This window comes from Oncorhynchus mykiss, chromosome 8, assembly GCF_013265735.2.
Source record: "Oncorhynchus mykiss isolate Arlee chromosome 8, USDA_OmykA_1.1, whole genome shotgun sequence".
NCBI lineage: Eukaryota > Metazoa > Chordata > Actinopteri > Salmoniformes > Salmonidae > Oncorhynchus > Oncorhynchus mykiss.
Window position 1 is genome coordinate 10979760 of NC_048572.1, and position 20293 is coordinate 11000052.

General features: G+C 43.9%; 1 protein-coding gene across 1 annotated transcript in view; it reads left to right on the plus strand.

Annotated features, from left to right (window-relative positions):
- The window catches only part of LOC110529360 (protein eva-1 homolog C), a 192060-nt gene that overhangs the window by 43693 nt on the left and 128074 nt on the right, over positions 1-20293 (plus strand). The window contains exons 2-4 of the mRNA XM_036984740.1: positions 996-1219; positions 4008-4131; positions 6000-6149. Coding sequence (XP_036840635.1) covers positions 996-1219; positions 4008-4131; positions 6000-6149 — 498 coding nt within the window. The remainder of the gene's footprint in view (positions 1-995; positions 1220-4007; positions 4132-5999; positions 6150-20293) is intronic.

Below are 20293 nucleotides of genomic sequence, written 5' to 3' on the forward strand. Positions count from 1 at the left end.
GCTTAGCGAGGGCTTTAGCTCAAGCCTAGGAAGCTCAGATAGCTTTAAATGCTGGGTCTGTTAGATATGCCTGGAGGCTAACAATGCTAACAGCTAATGACGCTAGGGCCAGGACTTTTAGCGTCTGTGTAGTGTTGTGGTATTCTAGGCCCGGAGCCATGGTTTTTGATATGGTTAAGTGAAGGCAGTCGTTTTGTCAGGGCTTGTTGATGTGTAACATGACTAATGGACCATGGAAACAGGGGGCTCTTCCACAGAAGCTTCCTACTATCTAGACACAAAACCCCCTACGCGACCAAATTGGCGCTGCCTCTCTTGACAGGGTGTGTCTGTGTTAACGAACAAAAACAAAATACAGCGCAGATAAGACAACTCTCAATATGACATCATCACCATGAAATGAGGGATTAAATGAAAGGAAGGAGGAGAGTGTTTCTTCCGAGGTGGGCCAACCCAGGCAAGACAAAGCAAAGCCTGCCAGGCTGTGTGTGTGATTGGCATTGCTGATTGCCTTATTATCCCGTATGTGTTGTGTTCCTCTTTGATGCCAATTGACTGAGATAGAACTGCTGCAGCTGTGTGCCACACATTCTAAGTAAAAGTCTTTCAGGATTCAACACACCCATGGCTTTGTCCATTTGAACATCCTGGGGACTGTGTGTGTGTGTGTTTCTTTACACTGGGGAGGTGGAGGAGTGAAATGTCTCCTATTCAGATCATCTTTGTTTGTAGTGAATGGTCTCCTATTCATAGTGTCTTTTGTTTGTAGTATGATTTTAGGCTTTGCATTCCAGATTGTCTTTAATGCAGTCACGCTGCACTGAGGATCAGATCTCACACTTCACCTGTAGAAGTGATTAGCATCTCAGGGAAATACACATTGACATGATATAGCAATCTGCTGAAAAGATGACCTGGAACACCACTTAAGAGTTGATGGACTGTAAATAGGTGTAGGTTTTTGTGGTAACCATGGTGTTTTTCTTATCTCCTAGGTTACCTATCCAAAGTGTTGAGGAACTACACCGAGCAGGCTTGTGACGGCGACTTCCTGTCGGTCCGCTGCCCGCCCCGCACCACCATCACCGTCCAATCGGCTTTCTACGGCAGGAAAGGCCCCTCCCACCCCCAGCAGTGCCCGTCCTACCAGAGATACACCCTTGTAGGGACACACCCACTGGAGGATGACACATATTGTTACATGTCCACTGCACTACAGGTAAACATACACAACCCATCTACTTTAATGCTTCTCTCTGCCACTAGGACAGTAACGACAGTCATTCAATCATGCTCATTTTCTGGTTTTGACCTGTGTCCAGGTTGTGTTTCCCAAAAACCTCTTATCAAAATGGCTCATTATTTTTCTCTCTGGGAAACAATACTTTCTTCTCCTCTTTAGTCAGATCAGGGCCCATATCCATAAAGCATCTCAGAAAAGGAGTGCTGATTTAGGATCACTTTTAGCTATTAGATCACAATGAATAGGAATGGAAGGACAGGGAGAACCAGATCCTATGTTTTTATTTTATTTAACGCGGCAAGTCAGTTAAGAACAAATTCTTATTTACTACGACGGCCTAGGAACAGTGGATTAACTGCCTTGTTCAGGGGCAGAACAACAGATTTTTACCTTGTCCGCTTGGGGATTCGATCTAGCAACCTTTCGGTTACTGGCCTGACGCTCTAACCACTAGGCTACCTGCTCTAACCACTAGGCTACCTGCTCTAACCACTAGGCTACCTGCTCTAACCACTTGGCTACCTGCCTCTAACCAGTAGGCTACCTGCCGCTAACCAGTAGGCTACCTGTCTCTAGCCACTAGGCTACCTGCCTCTAGCCACTAGGCTACCTGCTCTAACCACTAGGCTACCTGCCTCTAGCCACTAGGCTACCTGCCTCTAGCCACTAGGCTACCTGCCTCTAGCCACTAGGCTACCAGCCTCTAGCCACTAGGCTACCTGCCTCTAACCACTAGGCTACCTGCCTCTAGCCACTAGGCTACCTGCCTCTAGCCACTAGGCTACCTGCCTCTAGCCACTCAGCTACCTGCCTCTAGCCACTAGGCTACCAGCCTACGGCCACTAGGCTACCTGCCTCTAGCCACTAGGCTACCTGCCTCTATCCACTAGGCTACCTGCCTCTAGCCACTAGGCTACCTGCCTCTAGCCACTAGGCTACCTGCCTCTAGCCACTCAGCTACCTGCCTCTAGCCACTAGGCTACCAGCCTACGGCCACTAGGCTACCTGCCTCTAACCACTAGGCTACCTGCCTCTAGCCACTAGGCTACCTGCCTCTAGCCACTAGGCTACCTGCCTCTAGCCACTAGGCTACCTGCCTCTAGCCACTCAGCTACCTGCTTCTAGCCACTAGGCTACCTGCCTCTAGCCACTAGGCTACCTGCCTCTAGCCACTAGGCTACCTGCCTCTAGCCACTAGGCTACCAGCCGCCCCATCTCAGATCAGTACTCTGTGATGCTTTTTGAATACAGACCCAGGCCTTTGAAACAGTAGCTATAATGCTCTGGGGATTTCAGAGAAGGTTGCACCCTTCTCTCTTTCTCATGTATTCCCTCCCCCTCCCCCTTCTGTATCCTCATTCACTCATCTACCACATCCCTCCCTCCATCTCAAGAGAGCCTGTCGTTGTTTGGCACCTAAAGCTGTCTGAGAAACTTCCAGTTAGAAAAAAGCCTCCACACAACACGGGTTAAAACCCAGGCAATGCCAATGCCGCCACTGCTGATTGCATAACGCTTTGTGTGAGAATGTTTTCCGGCAAGTGACACACTTTAAGGAGAAGGCATGGAGAGGCAGGCCCAGCCAGCCCTACTACACAAAGCCGTTTCATTGAGTCTTTGCCACAACATCCCCATCTTAAATTGATTGGGGGTGCAACGAATAGACTGAAGGCCTCCTTTTGTGTGGGGGGTACACACACACACCCACTCCTGTCCTTTCAGAGTTCTGTTGCCCTCGTCTCCCTCCCACTTTATCTCAAAATAGCTGAATGACGATCATGAGTGCTAAGCTTCAGATCCAGAGAAGGTGCCCAAATGAGAGAAACCGACCCAGAGGCCCTCAGTTGCAATCACTTGGTACTAGAGCGTAGCAACTTTGCTCAATGCAACTCTTGTCTGTTCCAACAACGTCTCAAAAGAAACAATTGATGTGATGGTAGCGCTTTTAATCCCGATTTCAAAAGCTTTAATATAGAGAGCTTTGAAGACAGGTAGATACGAAGTCAAAGCTTTTTTAGGACTACATGGGGGGTATAGGCTGCTGTACTTTTTCCCATATCCTATCCCTGGCCATTATGTCTCCTTAATGACGCGTGACGACATGACATAAATGTCAGCGTGCTTGAGATTTATGATCTGGCAGCACACGGCAGCAGCACACATATGCCAGAAGAACTCTGGGAGGTTGTCTTCAACACACCAGAACTCTGGGAGGTTGTCTTCTACACACCAGAACTCTGGGAGGTTGTCTTCTACACTCCAGAACTCTGGGAGGTTGTCTTCTACACACCAGAACACTGGGACGTTGTCTTCTACACACCAGAACTCTGGGAGGTTGTCTTCTACATGGCCTGAGAGGAGAAGGAGATGTCAGGAAGCTGGAGTGTAGAACTGTTCCCTTGGCCTGGGAGGAGAAGGAGATGTCAGGACACTGGAGTGTAGAACTGTTCCCATGGCCTGGGAGGAGAAGGAGATGTCAGGACACTGGAGTGTAGAACTGTTCCCATGGCCTGGGAGGAGAAGGAGATGTCAGGACACTGGAGTGTAGAACTGTTCCCATGGCCTGGGAGGAGAAGGAGATGTCAGGACACTGGAGTGTAGAACTGTTCCCATGGCCTGGGAGAAGGGGATGGTTAGGGTGTTTGAAGTGGTTTTTGGTTTGTGTGCCCTCCAGCTTGATCATTGTTCTCTCTCTCTCTCTCTATCTTTCTCTCTCTCTATCTCTCTCTCTCTCTCTCTCTCAATATCTCTCTTTCAATGGTAGAAAATGTTGGATGAGTGCCAGGACAGGAGGATCTGTCAGGTCCTTGTCAACAGTCGTCTCTTCGGGATGGACCCGTGCCCCAGTAGCAGCAAATACCTTATTGTGTGGTACAAATGCATGCCTAGTAAGTCCCTCCCTCATCACCCCTGAGTTTCTTTATCATTTATGCTCCACCTTACAGTGACTGTTCCTGTCTGTCTATTTCTTACACACACACACACACAAAGAAATCCCTGGTGACACTATGAAGGTTTAAATCCCATTCATACTAATGTGCAGAAACAGAAGCCTTGATAATGTGGATGCAGGTTGTCATTTATTGGGTTGACTCATGTACTGGAGGCAGCTCTGCAGGTTGGTCACTAGCTGGCACACTCACAGTCATAAAATCAGATTTGAACCTTGACCTTGATCACACCGTTTATCTTATGCCTAAACTCGAACTTGAAATTGAGACCAAAAATGTATTTTTTGTTTGAAAACATTTTTATGATATATAGACAATTTTGACTTTGCAGCTGGTCCATCTAGTGGAAATCAGTCTGCCTCTAAGACAAGAGTCATCCCAATGATTGTCAACCTGCAATGTGGATGTGTTTAGCCATGCACAGGTATTCCACACACAGAGCTCAGTCACAGTAACCTGTGACAGCTGAACTCCCTGAAAATCAAAACTATGGACATAGGGGAGTGGAACAGGAATGCAGAGGAGAAGACTGGGACAGGGAATGAGAGAAAGGGAACGAGAGAGAGAGAGAGAGATGATTTTAAACCTAGCTCTCTCTTTCTCTCCATCTGTTTCCATCCCTCCCTCACCCTCTTTCCTTTCAGAGGCAGTGACACCTGCTCGTTGCACCTCACTAAAACCCCACTTAGATTCTACAGAGACATTTCTCTGTCGCCAAGAAGTCATTGGTTAAGTGACAGAGGACAAAAGAGCTGTTGATTGGTCCAGAGTCAGGGTAGTGGAGGGGTCAGTGGAGTGAGTGGCCACTCCCAGTCAGTCTAGTGTGACCATACCACAGCTCAGGAATAACATGAATGGATTTAGCTACTACAACATCCTGGTTGGCTGGGATTACACCACTGGTATTCTGACTCTAAGAGAAGGGATTACATCACTGGTATTCTGACTCTGAGAGAAGGGATTACACCACTGGTATTCTGACTCTGAGAGAGGGGATTACACCACTGGTATTCTGACTCTGAGAGAAGGGATTACACCACTGGTATTCTGACTCTAAGAGAAGGGATTACACCACTGGTATTCTGACTCTAAGAGAAGGGATTACACCACTGATATTCTGACTCTGAGAGAAGGGATTACACCACTGATATTCTGACTCTAAGAGAAGGGATTACACCACTGGTATTCTGACTCTGAGAGAAGGGATTACACCACTGGTATTCTGGCTTTGAGAGAAGGGATTACACTACTGGTATTCTGACTCTGAGAGAAGGGATTACACCACTGGTATTCTGACTCTGAGAGAAGGGATTACACCACTGGTATTCTGACTCTGAGAGAAGGGATTACACCACTGGTATTCTGGCTCTGGAAGAAAGGATTACACCACTGGTATTCTGACTCTGAGAGAAGGGATTACACCACTGGTATTCTGACTCTGAGAGAAGGGATTACACCACTGGTATTCTGACTCTGAGAGAAGGGATTACACCACTGGTATTCTGGCTTTGAGAGAAGGGATTACACCACTGGTATTCTGACTCTGAGAGAAGGGATTACACCACTGGTATTCTGACTCTGAGAGAAGGAGAGAAGGAGGGAAGGGAGGAAAGATGGATGGTATTTAGAACCCACACACCTGAATACCTGCACACTTTCACACCTTCACATGTGCACACCTGAACAACTGCACACTCACAGGCAAAATAAAAGGCCAATTTGAGAGTAAGCCTGAGACCGACAGAAAGGGTAAGGTGTGTCTGTGATGATCCTAAAGATGATATCTCTCCCCCACCCCCTTCCAGATGAGTATAAGAGTACGGTGGTGTGTGAGGAGGAGAGGATGAAGCTGAGCTGTAAACAGGGGATGCAGATCGCCGTCTACTCTGCCATGTTTGGTCGAACCCAACAGGGGACCCTGGAGTGTCCTACCCACCACAGGGCACCCTCCGTAGGTAAGACCGTCACCTATGTGTAGACCCTGGAGTTTTCCCCAAAGCTTGATCTGATCATTAAAAACTCTTGGCCTGAATTCTCTAGGTAGCTAGGACTGAAAGGTTTTCTCAGAATAACAATCTGGCCTTTATGGCCACACATGTACTCTTCTAATATCTACCCGGCACAGCCAGAAGAGGACTGGCCACCCCTCAGAGCCTGGTTCCTCTGTACAGTAGGTTTCTTCCTAGGTTCCTGTCTTTCTAGTGAGTTCTTCGTAGCCACCGTGCTTCTACATCTGCATTGCTTGCTGTTTGGGGTTTTAGGCTGGGTTTCTGTATAGCACTTTGTGACATCAGCTGATGTGAAAAGGGCTTAATACACGGGCCAGTTGGGAAAAAGCACTTACTATCACTATGGGTGGCTGCCCCTACAATAACATTCATTGTTTGGAAACTTGAAGGGACTGGTAAATTGGGACCCAATGGTGTTACTCCATCTAGCTTTCCAAAGGTCTTAGCGAAGTGTCCTCCATATTTATTTATTTCACCTGTCCCGTCAGAATTGCAAATAGTGCAGGGGGTAGGGTTTGTTATGTCAATGGGTCGAGCATTAACTTAATTATATTGCCCCAGTAACTGACCAATGGCCGCTGCTTCAGAACCATTTCTTTCTACTAGTAAATCACTCCAACTGGATCAGGAAGTAATCACTCACATACTGGATCGGGAAGTAATCACTCACATACTGGATCAGGAAGTTATCACTCACATACTGGATCAGGAAGTAATCACTCACATACTGGATCAGGAAGTAATCACTCACATACTGGATCAGGAAGTAATCACTCACATACTGGATCAGGAAGTAATCACTCACATACTGGATCAGGAAGTAATCACTCACATACTGGATCAAAAAGTAATCACTCACACACTGGATCGGGAAGTCATCGCTCACATACTGGATCAGGAAGTAATCACTCACATACTGGATCAGGAAGTAATCACTCACTTACTGGATCAGGAAGTAATCACTCACATACTGGATCAGGAAGTAATCACTCACATACTGGATCAGGAAGTAATCACTCACATACTGGATCAGGAAGTAATCACTCACATACTGGATCAGGAAGTAATCACTCACTTACTGGATCAGGAAGTAATCACTCACATACTGGATCAGGAAGTAATCACTCACATACTGGATCAAAAAGTAATCACTCACATACTGGATCGGGAAGTAATCGCTCACATACTGGATCAGGAAGTAATCACTCACATACTGGATCAGGAAGTAATCACTCACTTACTGGATCAGGAAGTAATCACTCACATACTGGATCAGGAAGTAATCACTCACATACTGGATCAAAAAGTAATCACTCACATACTGGATCGGGAAGTAATCGCTCACATACTGGATCAGGAAGTAATCACTCACATACTGGATCAAAAAGTAATCACTCACATACTGGATCGGGAAGTAATCGCTCACATACTGGATCAGGAAGTTATCACTCACATACTGGATCAGGAAGTTATCACTCACATACTTGATCGGGTGGTAATCACTCACATACTGGATCAGGAAGTAATCACTCATATACTGGATCAGGAAGTAATCACTCATATACTGTGTGTCTGATGGTTGGTTCTGTATTCATGAGGTTTCAAATGCTTGTAAGATATGTCTATAGTGGACACACACAGCCAAAGGAATAGGAGTGGACTTTATGCCAGAGTTCTCTGTCATCCACAGGGGAGAGTTTGGCTCGTAGTAAAAGGACAGGATTGAGGTGTGTTTGTGTATGTCTGTGCTTGTGAGCATGTGCATGTGAGTGTAATTTTGTCATTTTTATTAGGATCCCCATTAGCTAACATCGTAACGCTAGCTAAGCTTCCTGGGGTCCAACACCAATTAACAAGACATTACAAACAACCACAAATCAAGGCTTCAAAAACATTCAACAAGTAGACAATAAAGACAATGAAATACCTGACAGGAAACTCAGTTGATGCTTTCTATTTCCTGTCCAGTCATATGGTCTATCACATTAGATGTTCTTTAATTTTTTTCTTGTAGGTGGATTGTAGATGTTTTTGCCTGAGAAATATGGATTGATAAAGAGTTCCATTCAGCTGAGAAATATGGATTGGTAAAGAGTTCCATTCAGCTGAGAAATATGGATTGGTGAAGAGTTCCATTCAGCTGAGAAATATGGATTGGTAAAGAGTTCCATTCAGCTGGGAAATATGGATTGGTAAAGAGTTCCATTCAGATAGAAATATGGATTGGTAAAGAGTTCCATTCAGCTGAGAAATATGGATTGATAAAGAGTTCCATTCAGCTGAGAAATATGGATTGGTGAAGAGATCCATTCAGCTGAGAAATATGGATTGGTAAAGAGTTCCATTCAGATAGAAATATGGATTGATAAAGAGGTCCATTCAGCTGGGAAATATGGATTGATAAAGAGGTCCATTCAGCTGGGAAATATGGATTGATAAAGAGTTCCATTCAGCTGAGAAATATGGATTGGTAAAGAGTTCCATTCAGCTAGAAATATGGATTGGTAAAGAGTTCCATTCAGCTGAGAAATATGGATTGGTAAAGAGTTCCATTCAGCTGAGAAATATGGATTGGTAAAGAGTTCCATTCAGCTGGGAAATATGGATTGATAAAGAGGTCCATTCAGCTGAGAAATATGGATTGGTAAAGAGTTCCATTCAGCTGGGAAATATGGATTGGTAAAGAGTTCCATTCAGCTGAGAAATATGGATTGGTAAAGAGTTCCATTCAGCTGAGAAATATGGATTGGTAAAGAGTTCCATTCAGCTGAGAAATATGGATTGGTAAAGAGTTCCATTCAGCTGGGAAATATGGATTGGTAAAGAGTTCCATTCACCTGGGAAATATGGATTGGTAAAGAGTTCCATTCAGCTGAGAAATATGGATTGGTAAAGAGTTCCATTCAGCTAGAAATATGGATTGGTAAAGAGTTCCATTCAGCTGGGAAATATGGATTGGTAAAGAGTTCCATTCAGATAGAAATATGGATTGGTAAAGAGTTCCATTCAGCTGAGAAATATGGATTGATAAAGAGTTCCATTCAGCTGGGAAATATGGATTGGTAAAGAGTTCCATTTAGCTGAGAAATATGGATTGGTAAAGAGTTCCATTCAGCTGAGAAATACGGATTGGTAAAGAGTTCCATTCAGCTGGGAAATATGGATTGGTAAAGAGTTCCATTCAGCTGAGAAATATGGATTGGTAAAGAGTTCCATTCAGCTGAGAAATATGGATTGATAAAGAGGTCCATTCAGCTGAGAAATATGGATTGGTAAAGAGTTCCATTCAGCTGAGAAATATGGATTGGTAAAGAGTTCCATTCAGCTGGGAAATATGGATTGGTAAAGAGTTCCATTCAGCTGGGAAATATGGATTGGTAAAGAGTTCCATTCAGCTGAGAAATATGGATTGGTAAAGAGTTCCATTCAGCTGAGAAATATGGATTGATAAAGAGGTCCATTCAGCTATGGCTCTGTATTGAACTGTAGATTTAAGGTGATTTGTCCGAGGCTTGGGTTGTCTTCGCTGCCCTGAATTTGCTTGTCTGGTTTGGTGGTTATGCGTGTTGCTAGTATGTACTAATTGGACTGAAAAATACTGTGTTTTAAAAAAAAAATAGAACATTCCTAAAGAAAGTCAGAAGACTAGATAGTATTTTGTTTTTAACAAATGTTTGTGTGTGTGTGTGTTGTGGAGGCTGTATCAAGATATCTCACAGGCAGCAATGTTGTTGAAGGGGATTTTAATGGTTGTATTCTTGGATCTGATCAAATAAAAACAGATCAAATCTAAGTTTATTTGTCACATGAGCCGAATACAACAGGCATAATACAACCTTACTGTGAAATGCTTACTTACAAGCCCCTAACCAACAAAGCAGTTTTAAGAGAAATAATTAAAGAGCAGCAGTAAAATAACAATAGCGAGGCTATATATACCAGTACAGAGTCAATGTGGAGGCTATATACAGGGGGTACCGGTACAGAGTCAATGTGGAGGCTATATACAGGGGGTACCGGTACAGAGTCAATGTGGAGGCTATATACAGGGGGTACCGGTACAGAGTCAATGTGGAGGCTATATACAGGGGTACAGTGTCAATGTGCGGGGGCACATGTAGGTAGATTGGTGCAGTGAAATGTGTTGTTTGCACATCAACAGATTTTTTTGCCTTGTCTGCTCTGGTATTCAAACCAGCAACCTTTTGGTTTCTGACCTAACACGCTAACTGCTAGGCTACCACGAGAGGTAGGTGTCACTCCAACTACAGCTACTTTGTAGGCTTGGCCAACAGTCATTCCGTGGAATAGTCTATCAGGCACCAAACGAAAGGAAACAGACTGAAGCGGGGGGGACTAATAAGAAACTCTCATTTTAGTTTTTCGTTGCCAAAGTTTGAACGCATTTTTCAATTTTTTATTTAACCTTTATTTAACTAGGCAAGTCACTGGCCAAACCCGGACGACGCTGGGCTGATTGTGCACCGCCCTATGTTCTGATAATTTGTCTCCTTTGAAAAGTATAGGAGGCATGTGTGGGTGTGGGTGAGTGGGTCAAATGTCATTTGGCACAATTCATGATTCAAACAATGCACTGGGGACATGCCCCCGACTGTGTGTGTTTGTGTGTGTGTCGCCATAGCAAATGTGAGTGTATGTGTGTGTATTTGTCTATGTGTGTGTGTGACAGGGGTGTCAGGATAGGGCCAGGAGGCTGAATCAGGTGTCAGAGTCAGATATCGACAGTGTGTGTGTCCTTTATGTGAGATGAGCAGCCAGTCAGTCAGTCAGTGGGTGGGTCCCAAATGGCACCCTAAGCCCTATAGAGTCCATTACTTTTGACCAGGGTCCACAGGGCTGTGGTCAAAAGTAGTTCACTATGTAGGGAATAGGGTTCCAATTGGGACGAGACCAGTGTGGGACACGCCTATTTCCATCGACGGGGCACGCCCATTTCCATCGACGGGGCTGTAGTGGAGCAGGTTGAGAGCTTCAAGTTCCTTGGCGTCCAAACACCAACAAACTAACATGTTCCAAGCACACCATGACAGTCGTGAAGAGGGCACGACAAAACCTATTCCCCCTCAGGAGACTGAAAAGATTTGGCATGGGTCCTCAGATCCTCCAAAGGTTCTACAGCTGCACCATCGAGAGCATCCTACGGGTTGCATCACTGCCTGGTATAGCAACTGCTCGGACTCCGACAGCAAGGCACTACAGAGGGTTGTGCGATCGGCCCAGTACATCACTAGGGCCAAGCTTCCTGCCATCCAGGACCTCTATACAAGGCCATAAAAATTGTCAAAGACTCCAGCCACCCTAGTCATAGACTGTTCTCTCTGCTACCACACGGCAAGCGGTACGTCTAGGTCCAAGAGGCTTCTAAACAACTTCTACCCCAAGCCATAAGACTCCTGAACATCTAATCAAATGGCTTCCCAGACTATTTGCATTGCCCCTCCCCCACTCTTTTACGCTGCTGCTACTCTCTTTTATTATCTATGCATAGTCACTTTAATAACTATGTACATATTACCTCAACTAACCTGTGCCCCCCCACACATTTACTCTGTACCGGTACCCCCTGGTATATAGCCTCTCTATTGTTATTTTACTGCTGCTATTTAATTATTTGTTACTTTTATTTCATACTTTTTTTGTTGGTATTTTTCTTAACTGCATTGTTGGTTAAGGGCTTGTCAGTAAGCATTTCACTGTAAGCTCTACACCTGTTATTTCACTGTAAGCTCTACACCTGTTATTTCACTGTAAGCTCTACACCTGTTGTTTCACTGTAAGCTCTACACCTGTTGTATTCCACACATGTGACAAATAATCACCACTGGAAGGTGGACAAGGAATATAGGACCGTTTGTGAGTTAAAACAGAGTCAGGTTTTTTTCTCACAGCAACGATGCCGTTTCCTACTGTTGAGGTATTTGAGGGGCTGTCCTATACGGTTTTACTACAGAAAGACACAATACTATCATGGTATAATGGGGAGATGTCAGACTTAGTACACAAAACATAATTCTCTAAAAATCTCTTTATAGCCTCGGACACTCTGCGTAACATTGTCATAATGCAAAAGAGCACAGATCATCATAATTCATTTTTAAACTTCTCTTCGACAATGCTCGCTATAAGGTAGCCTCGAACTACCATCCAGATCGGCAAGCTCACATACGTATATTTCACTACACCGAATCAGCTAAACACATGTATTTAAGCTTGCCTGATCTGGACGGTAGTACGAGGATAGTTCTAAGGAGGGTTTACACTACCTTAAGCACAGAGCAAATTCCCCTCTCAGTCCCATTCTTTCTCATATTTTCCCTGTTCTGTGTATTTCATATAACTGTCCCTATCATTGACTTTCTCTCACCATGTCCCGCTGCCCCACAAACTGTCCCCTACTTGATTCCCCCGGTCGTCTTCCCTTACATGTGGCGCCATGTCACCGTACAGAGAAAGTGAACAATGTTAATGATGCTTTTCTCTCCTGTGTAATACCAGGACCAAGGTGTCTGGAGACACTGTTTGTTTGTGCCTCGGTCTGACTTTTCTAAGTTAAAATAGACTATAAAGGTACAACCATTGAGCTTCATGTTATTGAGTATATGACTTAGCAGCGCAGTGCACACTCTGTCTTGATTTTTTGAAGTAGGCTGACGAGTTCCATGTTATGTGTTCTGGAACAATTAGTGTGTTTGACCCTTCTCTGGCTGTCTTCATGATAACAGTCCGAGTCAGAGGGCTCTGAGGTGACGAGGCACTTCAATGTCAGGAAATGACACAGGAGGAACATTTGGCAGCAGTCACATATACACACACTCACACACACCATGTTTAGGCGCCACAGTGTTGTTTTTATACCCTCTGATAATCTATCAGTTTACACAGAAGTGCTTGTGCCCGAACGACTGAAATAATGTTAGTGTTTTTGGATATGTACTCTGTTTGTTTTTTAGATAGGAATGTTTCTGTTTTAGACACAGTATTTATGCTTTTGTTTTTGCATATGTATGTTTTTGTTTGAAAAAGATTGTATCACTAAAAACAAATTTGCATAGGTTTTACTGTTTTATTAACTCAGCCTAATATTGTTAAATTACACTACCAGTCCAAAATTTGGACAGACCAATTTATTCAAGGGTTTTTCTTTATTTGTACTATTTTCTACATTGTAGAATAATAGTGAAGACATCAAAACTATGACATAACACGTATGGAATCATGTAGTAACCAAAAAAGTGTTAAACAAATCAAAATGTATTTTTCAAAGGAGCCACCCTTTGCCTTGATGACAGCTTTGCACACTCTTGGCATTCTCTCAGCCAGCTTCACCTGGTATGCTTTTCCAACAGTCTTGAAGGATTTCCCACATATGCTGAGCACTTGTTGGCTGCTTTTCCTTCCTTCACTCTGTGGTCCAACTCATCCCAAACCATCTCAATTTGGTTGAGGTCAGGTGATTGTGGAGGCCAGGTCATCTGATGCAGCATTCCATCACTCTCTTTCCTGGTCAAATATCCCTTACGCAGCCTGAAGGTGTGTGTTGGGTCATTGTCCTGCTGAAAAACAAATGATAGCGCAAACCAGATGGGATGGTGTATTGCTGCAGAATGCTGTGGTAGCCATGCTGGTTAAGTGTGCGTTGATTTCTAAATAAATCACCAGCAAAGCACCGTCACACCTCCTCCTCCTCCATGCTTCATGGAGGGAACCACACATGCAGAGATCATCCTTTCACCTACTCTGCATGTCACAAAGACACGGCAGTTGGAACCAAAAATCTCAAATTTGGACTCATCAGACCAAAGGAAAGATTTCCACCGATCTACTGTCCATTGCTCATGTTTCTTTGCTCAAGCAAGTGTCTTCTTCTTATTGATGTCCTATAGTAGTGGTTTCTTTGCAGCAATTCGACCATGAAGGCCTGATTCACGCAGTCTCTGTTCAGAGTTGATGTTGAGATGTGTCTGTTAGTTGAACTCTGTGAAGCATTTATTTGGACTGTAATTTCTGAGGCTGGTAACTCTAATGAACTTATCCTCAGCAGAGGGGCGGCAGGGTAGCCTAGTGGTTAGAGCGTTGGACTAGTAACCGGAAGGTTGCAAGTTCAAACCCCCGAGCTGACTGTTCCTAGGCCGTCATTGAAAATAAGAATTTGTTCTTAACTGACTTGCCTAGTTAAATAAAGGTAAAATTAAAAAATTAAAAAAAAGAGGTAAGTCTGGTCCTCATGAGAGTCAGTTTCCTCATAGCGCTTGATGGTTTTTGCGACGTCACTTGAAGAAACTTTCAAAGTTCTTGATATTTTCTTTATTGGCTGACCTTCATGTCTTTAAGTAATGATGGACTGTTGTTTCTCTTTGCTCATTTGAGCTGTTCTTGCCTAAATACAGACTTGGTCGTTTACCAAATAGGGCTTATCTTCTGTATACCACCACTACCTTGTCACAGCACAACTGATTTGCTCAAATGCATTAAGAAGGAAAATAATTCCACAAAGACACAACTGTTAATTGAAATGCATACCAGGTGACTACCTCATGAAGCTGGTTGAGAGAATGCCAAGAGTGGGCAAAGCTATCATCAAGGCAAAGGGTGACTACTTTGAAGAATCTCAAATATAAAATATATTTTGATTTGCTTAACACTTTTTTGGTTACTACATGATTCCATATGTGTTATTTCATACATCTACAATGTAGAAAATAGTAAAATTAAGAAAAACCCTGGAATGAGTAGGTTTGTCCTAACTTTTGACTGGTAATGTATGTTCTGGTTAGGGTTGCAAAGATACCTGTAATTATCAAAATTACCATAATATTTAATAATAGGTAATCTATGGTAACATTGGTAATTTATACTTGATAACTTAAAAAATATATAATTCTTATTGTTATATCTGTGTCCATATTGTCCATTTGTTTCTAGTGGATTGACCATATGGTTCAAGAGAAAATAGACTGATTAATAAATAATATAATTTAAAATTATATATATTTAACTAGGCAAGTCCGTTAAGAGCAAATTTTTATTTATTATGGCAGTCTCCACCGGCCAAACACTGGGCCATTTGTGCACCCCCCTATGGGACTTCCAATCACAGCCAGTTGTGATGTAGCCTGGATTTGAAACAGGATGTCTGTAGTGACCCCTCTAGCACTGAGATGCAGTGCCTTAGACCACTGCGCCACTCGGGAGCTAATCAACAATGGCATTATTTTAATTCATTCTGCAACTCTTCCAACTATTAACTTTTTTCACAACTACCACCAGTTTGGCAACAAAACATTTTCAACAAAGACATATTGACATTGTCAAATAAAAGTGTGTTAAACACATAAAGGACATTTCATGCTGAAACCCTCGTATTAAACTCCAAGAGTATTCACTGAGTTGATGGTTTATACTTAGAGTAATGCTTTACAGCGATGTCATTCTATTTTCTATTTTAAAATCTGAGTATTTGATTATTTTATATATTTTACATGTGATAAGGCCACACAGAGGGCCAGAGATTATTAAACACCTATGATAATGTGAAGGACCCAAACATTATATAAAATCCTTGAAAGTTAACAACATTTTGGTAGTTTACTGGTAAACTTTGAAAGTTTCCAGTAATATACCCCCCCTTTGAAAGTTTCCAGTAATATACCCTCCCTTTGGAAGTTTCCAGTAATAAACCCTCCCTTTGAAAGTTTCCAGTAATATACCCTCCCTTTGAAAGTTTCCAGTAATATACCCTCCCTTTGGAAGTTACCAGCCTGTTCAACTTCTCTTTCGTACCGTCTGAGATCCCTAAAGATTGGAAAGCCGCCGCGGTCATCCCCCTCTTCAAAGGGGGTGACACCCTAGACCCAAACTGTTACATACCTATATCCATCCTGCCCTGCCTATCTAAAGTCTTTGAAAACCAAATTAATAAACAGATCACTGACCATTTCGAATCCCACCGTACCTTCTGTGCAATCCGGTTTCCGAGCCGGTCACGGGTGCACCTCAGCCACGCTCAATGTACTAAACGATATCATAACTGCCATCAATAAAAGACAGTGCTGTGCAGCCATCTTCATCGACCTGGCCAAGGCTTTCGACTCTGTCAATCACTGTATTCTTATCGACAGACTCAATAGCCTTGGACTTTGCAGACAGAGTTCAGTGTGTCAAATCGGAGGGCATGTTGTCCGGACCTCTGGCAGTCTCTATGGGGGTACAGCAGGGTTAAATTCTTGGGCCGACTCTTTTCTCTGTATATATCAATGATGTCGCTCTTGCTGCGGGCGATTCCCTGATCCACCTCTACGCAGACGACACGATTCTGTATACTTCTGGCCCTTCCTTGGACACTGTGCTAACTAACCTCCAGACGAGCTTCAATGCCATACAACACTCCTTCCGTGGCCTCCAACTGCTCTTAAACGCTAGTAAAACCAAATGCATGCTTTTGAAACGCTCGCTGCCCGCACCCGCCCGCCCGACCAGCATCACCACCCTGGACGGTTCCGAACTAGAATATGTGGACAACTATAAATACCTAGGTGTCTGGTTAGACTGTAAACTCTCCTTCCAGACTCATATTAAACATCTCTAATCCAAAATCAAATCTAGAATCTGCTTTCTATTTCGCAACAAAGCCTCCTTCACTCACGCCGCCAAACTTACCCTAGTAAAACTGACTATCCTACCGATCCTCGACTTCGGCGATGTCATCTACAAAATAGCTTCCAATACTCTACTCAGCAAACTGAATGCAGTCTATCACAGTGCCACCCGTTTTGTTACCAAATCACCTTATACCACCCACCACTGCGACCTGTATGCTCTAGTCGGCTGGCCCTCGCTACATATTCGTCGCCAGACCCACTGGCCCCAGGTCATCTATAGGTCTATGCTAGGTAAATCTCTGCCTTATCTCAGGTCACTGGTCATGATAACAACACCCACCCGTAGCACACGTTCCAGCAGGTATATCTCACTGATCATCCCCAAAGCCAGCACCTCCTTTGTCCGCCTTTCCTTCCAGTTCTCTACTGCCAGAGACTGGAACGAATTGCAAAAATTGCTGAAGTTGGAGACTTTTATTTCCCTCACCAACTTTAAACATCAACTATCTGAGTAGCTAACCGATCGCTGCAGCTGTACATAGTCCATCTGTAAATGGCCCACCCAATCTACCTACCTCATCCCCATACTGTTTTTATTTTATTTACGTTTCTGCTCTTTTGCACACCAGTATCTCTACTTGCACATCATCATCTGCTCATTTATCACTCCAGTGTTAATCTGCTAAAGTGTAATTATTTGCTCCTATGGCCTATTTATTGCCTACCTCCTCATGCCTTTTGCACACAATGTATATAGACTTTCTTTTTTCTACTGTATTGACTTGTTTATTGTGTTATTGGCTTGTTTATTGTTTACTCCATGTGTAACTCTGTGTTGCTGTCTTTTCACACTGCTTTGCTTTATCTTGGCCAGGTTGCAGTTGTAAATAAGAACTTGTTCTCAACTAGCCTACCTGGTTAAATAAAGGTGAAATAAAATGTACAAAGAAATATATATATACCCTCCCTTTGGAAGGTTCCAGTGATATACCCTCCCTTTGGAAGGTTCCAGTGATATACCCTCCCTTTGGAAGGTTCCAGGGTTATACCCTCCCTTTGGAAGGTTTCAGTGATATACCCTCCCTTTTGGAAGGTTCCAGTGATATACCCTCCCTTTGGAAGGTTCCAGTGATATACCCTCCCTTTGGAAGGTTCCAGTGATATACCCTCCCTTTGGAAGGTTTCAGTAATATACCCTCCCTTTGGAAGGTTCCAGTGATATACCCTCCCTTTGGAAGGTTCCAGTGATGTACCCTCCCTTTGGAAGGTTCCAGTGATATACCCTCCCTTTGGAAGGTTTCAGTGATATACCCTCCCTTTGGAAGGTTCCAGTGATATACCCTCCCTTTGGAAGGTTTCAGTAATATACCCTCCCTTTGGAAGGTTTCAGTGATATACCCTCCCTTTTGGAAGGTTCCAGTGATATACCCTCCCTTTGGAAGGTTTCAGTGATATACCCTCCCTTTGGAAGGTTCCAGTGATATACCCTCCCTTTGGAAGGTTTCAGTAATATACCCTCCCTTTGGAAGGTTCCAGTGATATACCCTCCCTTTGGAAGGTTCCAGTGATGTACCCTCCCTTTGGAAGGTTCCAGTGATATACCCTCCCTTTGGAAGGTTTCAGTGATATACCCTCCCTTTGGAAGGTTCCAGTGATATACCCTCCCTTTGGAAGGTTTCAGTAATATACCCTCCCTTTGGAAGGTTCCAGTGATATACCCTCCCTTTGGAAGGTTCCAGTGATATACCCTCCCTTTGGAAGTTACCAGTGTTATACCCTCCCTTTGGAAGGTTCCAGTGATATACCCTCCCTTTGGAAGTTACCAGTGTTATACCCTCCCTTTGGAAGGTTCCAGTGATATACCCTCCCTTTGGAAGTTACCAGTGATATACCCTCCCTTTGGAAGGTTTCAGTGATATACCCTCCCTTTTGGAAGGTTCCAGTGATATACCCTCCCTTTGGAAGGTTCCAGTGATGTACCCTCCCTTTGGAAGGTTCCAGTGATATACCCTCCCTTTGGAAGGTTTCAGTGATATACCCTCCCTTTGGAAGGTTCCAGTGATATACCCTCCCTTTGGAAGGTTTCAGTAATATACCCTCCCTTTGGAAGGTTCCAGTGATATACCCTCCCTTTGGAAGGTTCCAGTGATATACCCTCCCTTTGGAAGTTACCAGTGTTATACCCTCCCTTTGGAAGGTTCCAGTGATATACCCTCCCTTTGGAAGTTACCAGTGTTATACCCTCCCTTTGGAAGGTTCCAGTGATATACCCTCCCTTTGGAAGTTACCAGTGATATACCCTCCCTTTGGAAGGTTTCAGTGATATACCCTCCCTTTTGGAAGGTTCCAGTGATATACCCTCCCTTTGGAAGGTTTCAGTGATATACCCTCCCTTTGGAAGGTTCCAGTGATATACCCTCCCTTTGGAAGGTTTCAGTAATATACCCTCCCTTTGGAAGGTTCCAGTGATATACCCTCCCTTTGGAAGGTTCCAGTGATGTACCCTCCCTTTGGAAGGTTCCAGTGATATACCCTCCCTTTGGAAGGTTTCAGTGATATACCCTCCCTTTGGAAGGTTCCAGTGATATACCCTCCCTTTGGAAGGTTTCAGTAATATACCCTCCCTTTGGAAGGTTCCAGTGATATACCCTCCCTTTGGAAGGTTCCAGTGATATACCCTCCCTTTGGAAGTTACCAGTGTTATACCCTCCCTTTGGAAGGTTCCAGTGATATACCCTCCCTTTGGAAGTTACCAGTGTTATACCCTCCCTTTGGAAGGTTCCAGTGATATACCCTCCCTTTGGAAGTTACCAGTGATATACCCTCCCTTTGGAAGGTTTCAGTGATATACCCTCCCTTTGGAAGGTTTCAGTGATATACCCTCCCTTTGGAAGTTACCAGTGATATACCCTCCCTTTGGAAGGTTTCAGTAATATACCCTCCCTTTGGAAGTTACCAGTGATATACCCTCCCTTTGGAAGGTTTCAGTGATATACCCTCCCTTTGGAAGGTTCCAGTGATATACCCTCCCTTTGGAAGGTTCCAGTGATATACCCTCCCTTTGGAAGGTTTCAGTGATATACCCTCCCTTTGGAAGGTTCCAGTGATGTACCCTCCCTTTGGAAGGTTCCAGTGATATACCCTCCCTTTGGAAGGTTTCAGTGATATACCCTCCCTTTGGAAGGTTCCAGTGATATACCCTCCCTTTGGAAGGTTTCAGTAATATACCCTCCCTTTGGAAGGTTCCAGTGATATACCCTCCCTTTGGAAGGTTCCAGTGATATACCCTCCCTTTGGAAGTTACCAGTGTTATACCCTCCCTTTGGAAGGTTCCAGTGATATACCCTCCCTTTGGAAGTTACCAGTGTTATACCCTCCCTTTGGAAGGTTCCAGTGATATACCCTCCCTTTGGAAGTTACCAGTGATATACCCTCCCTTTGGAAGGTTTCAGTGATATACCCTCCCTTTGG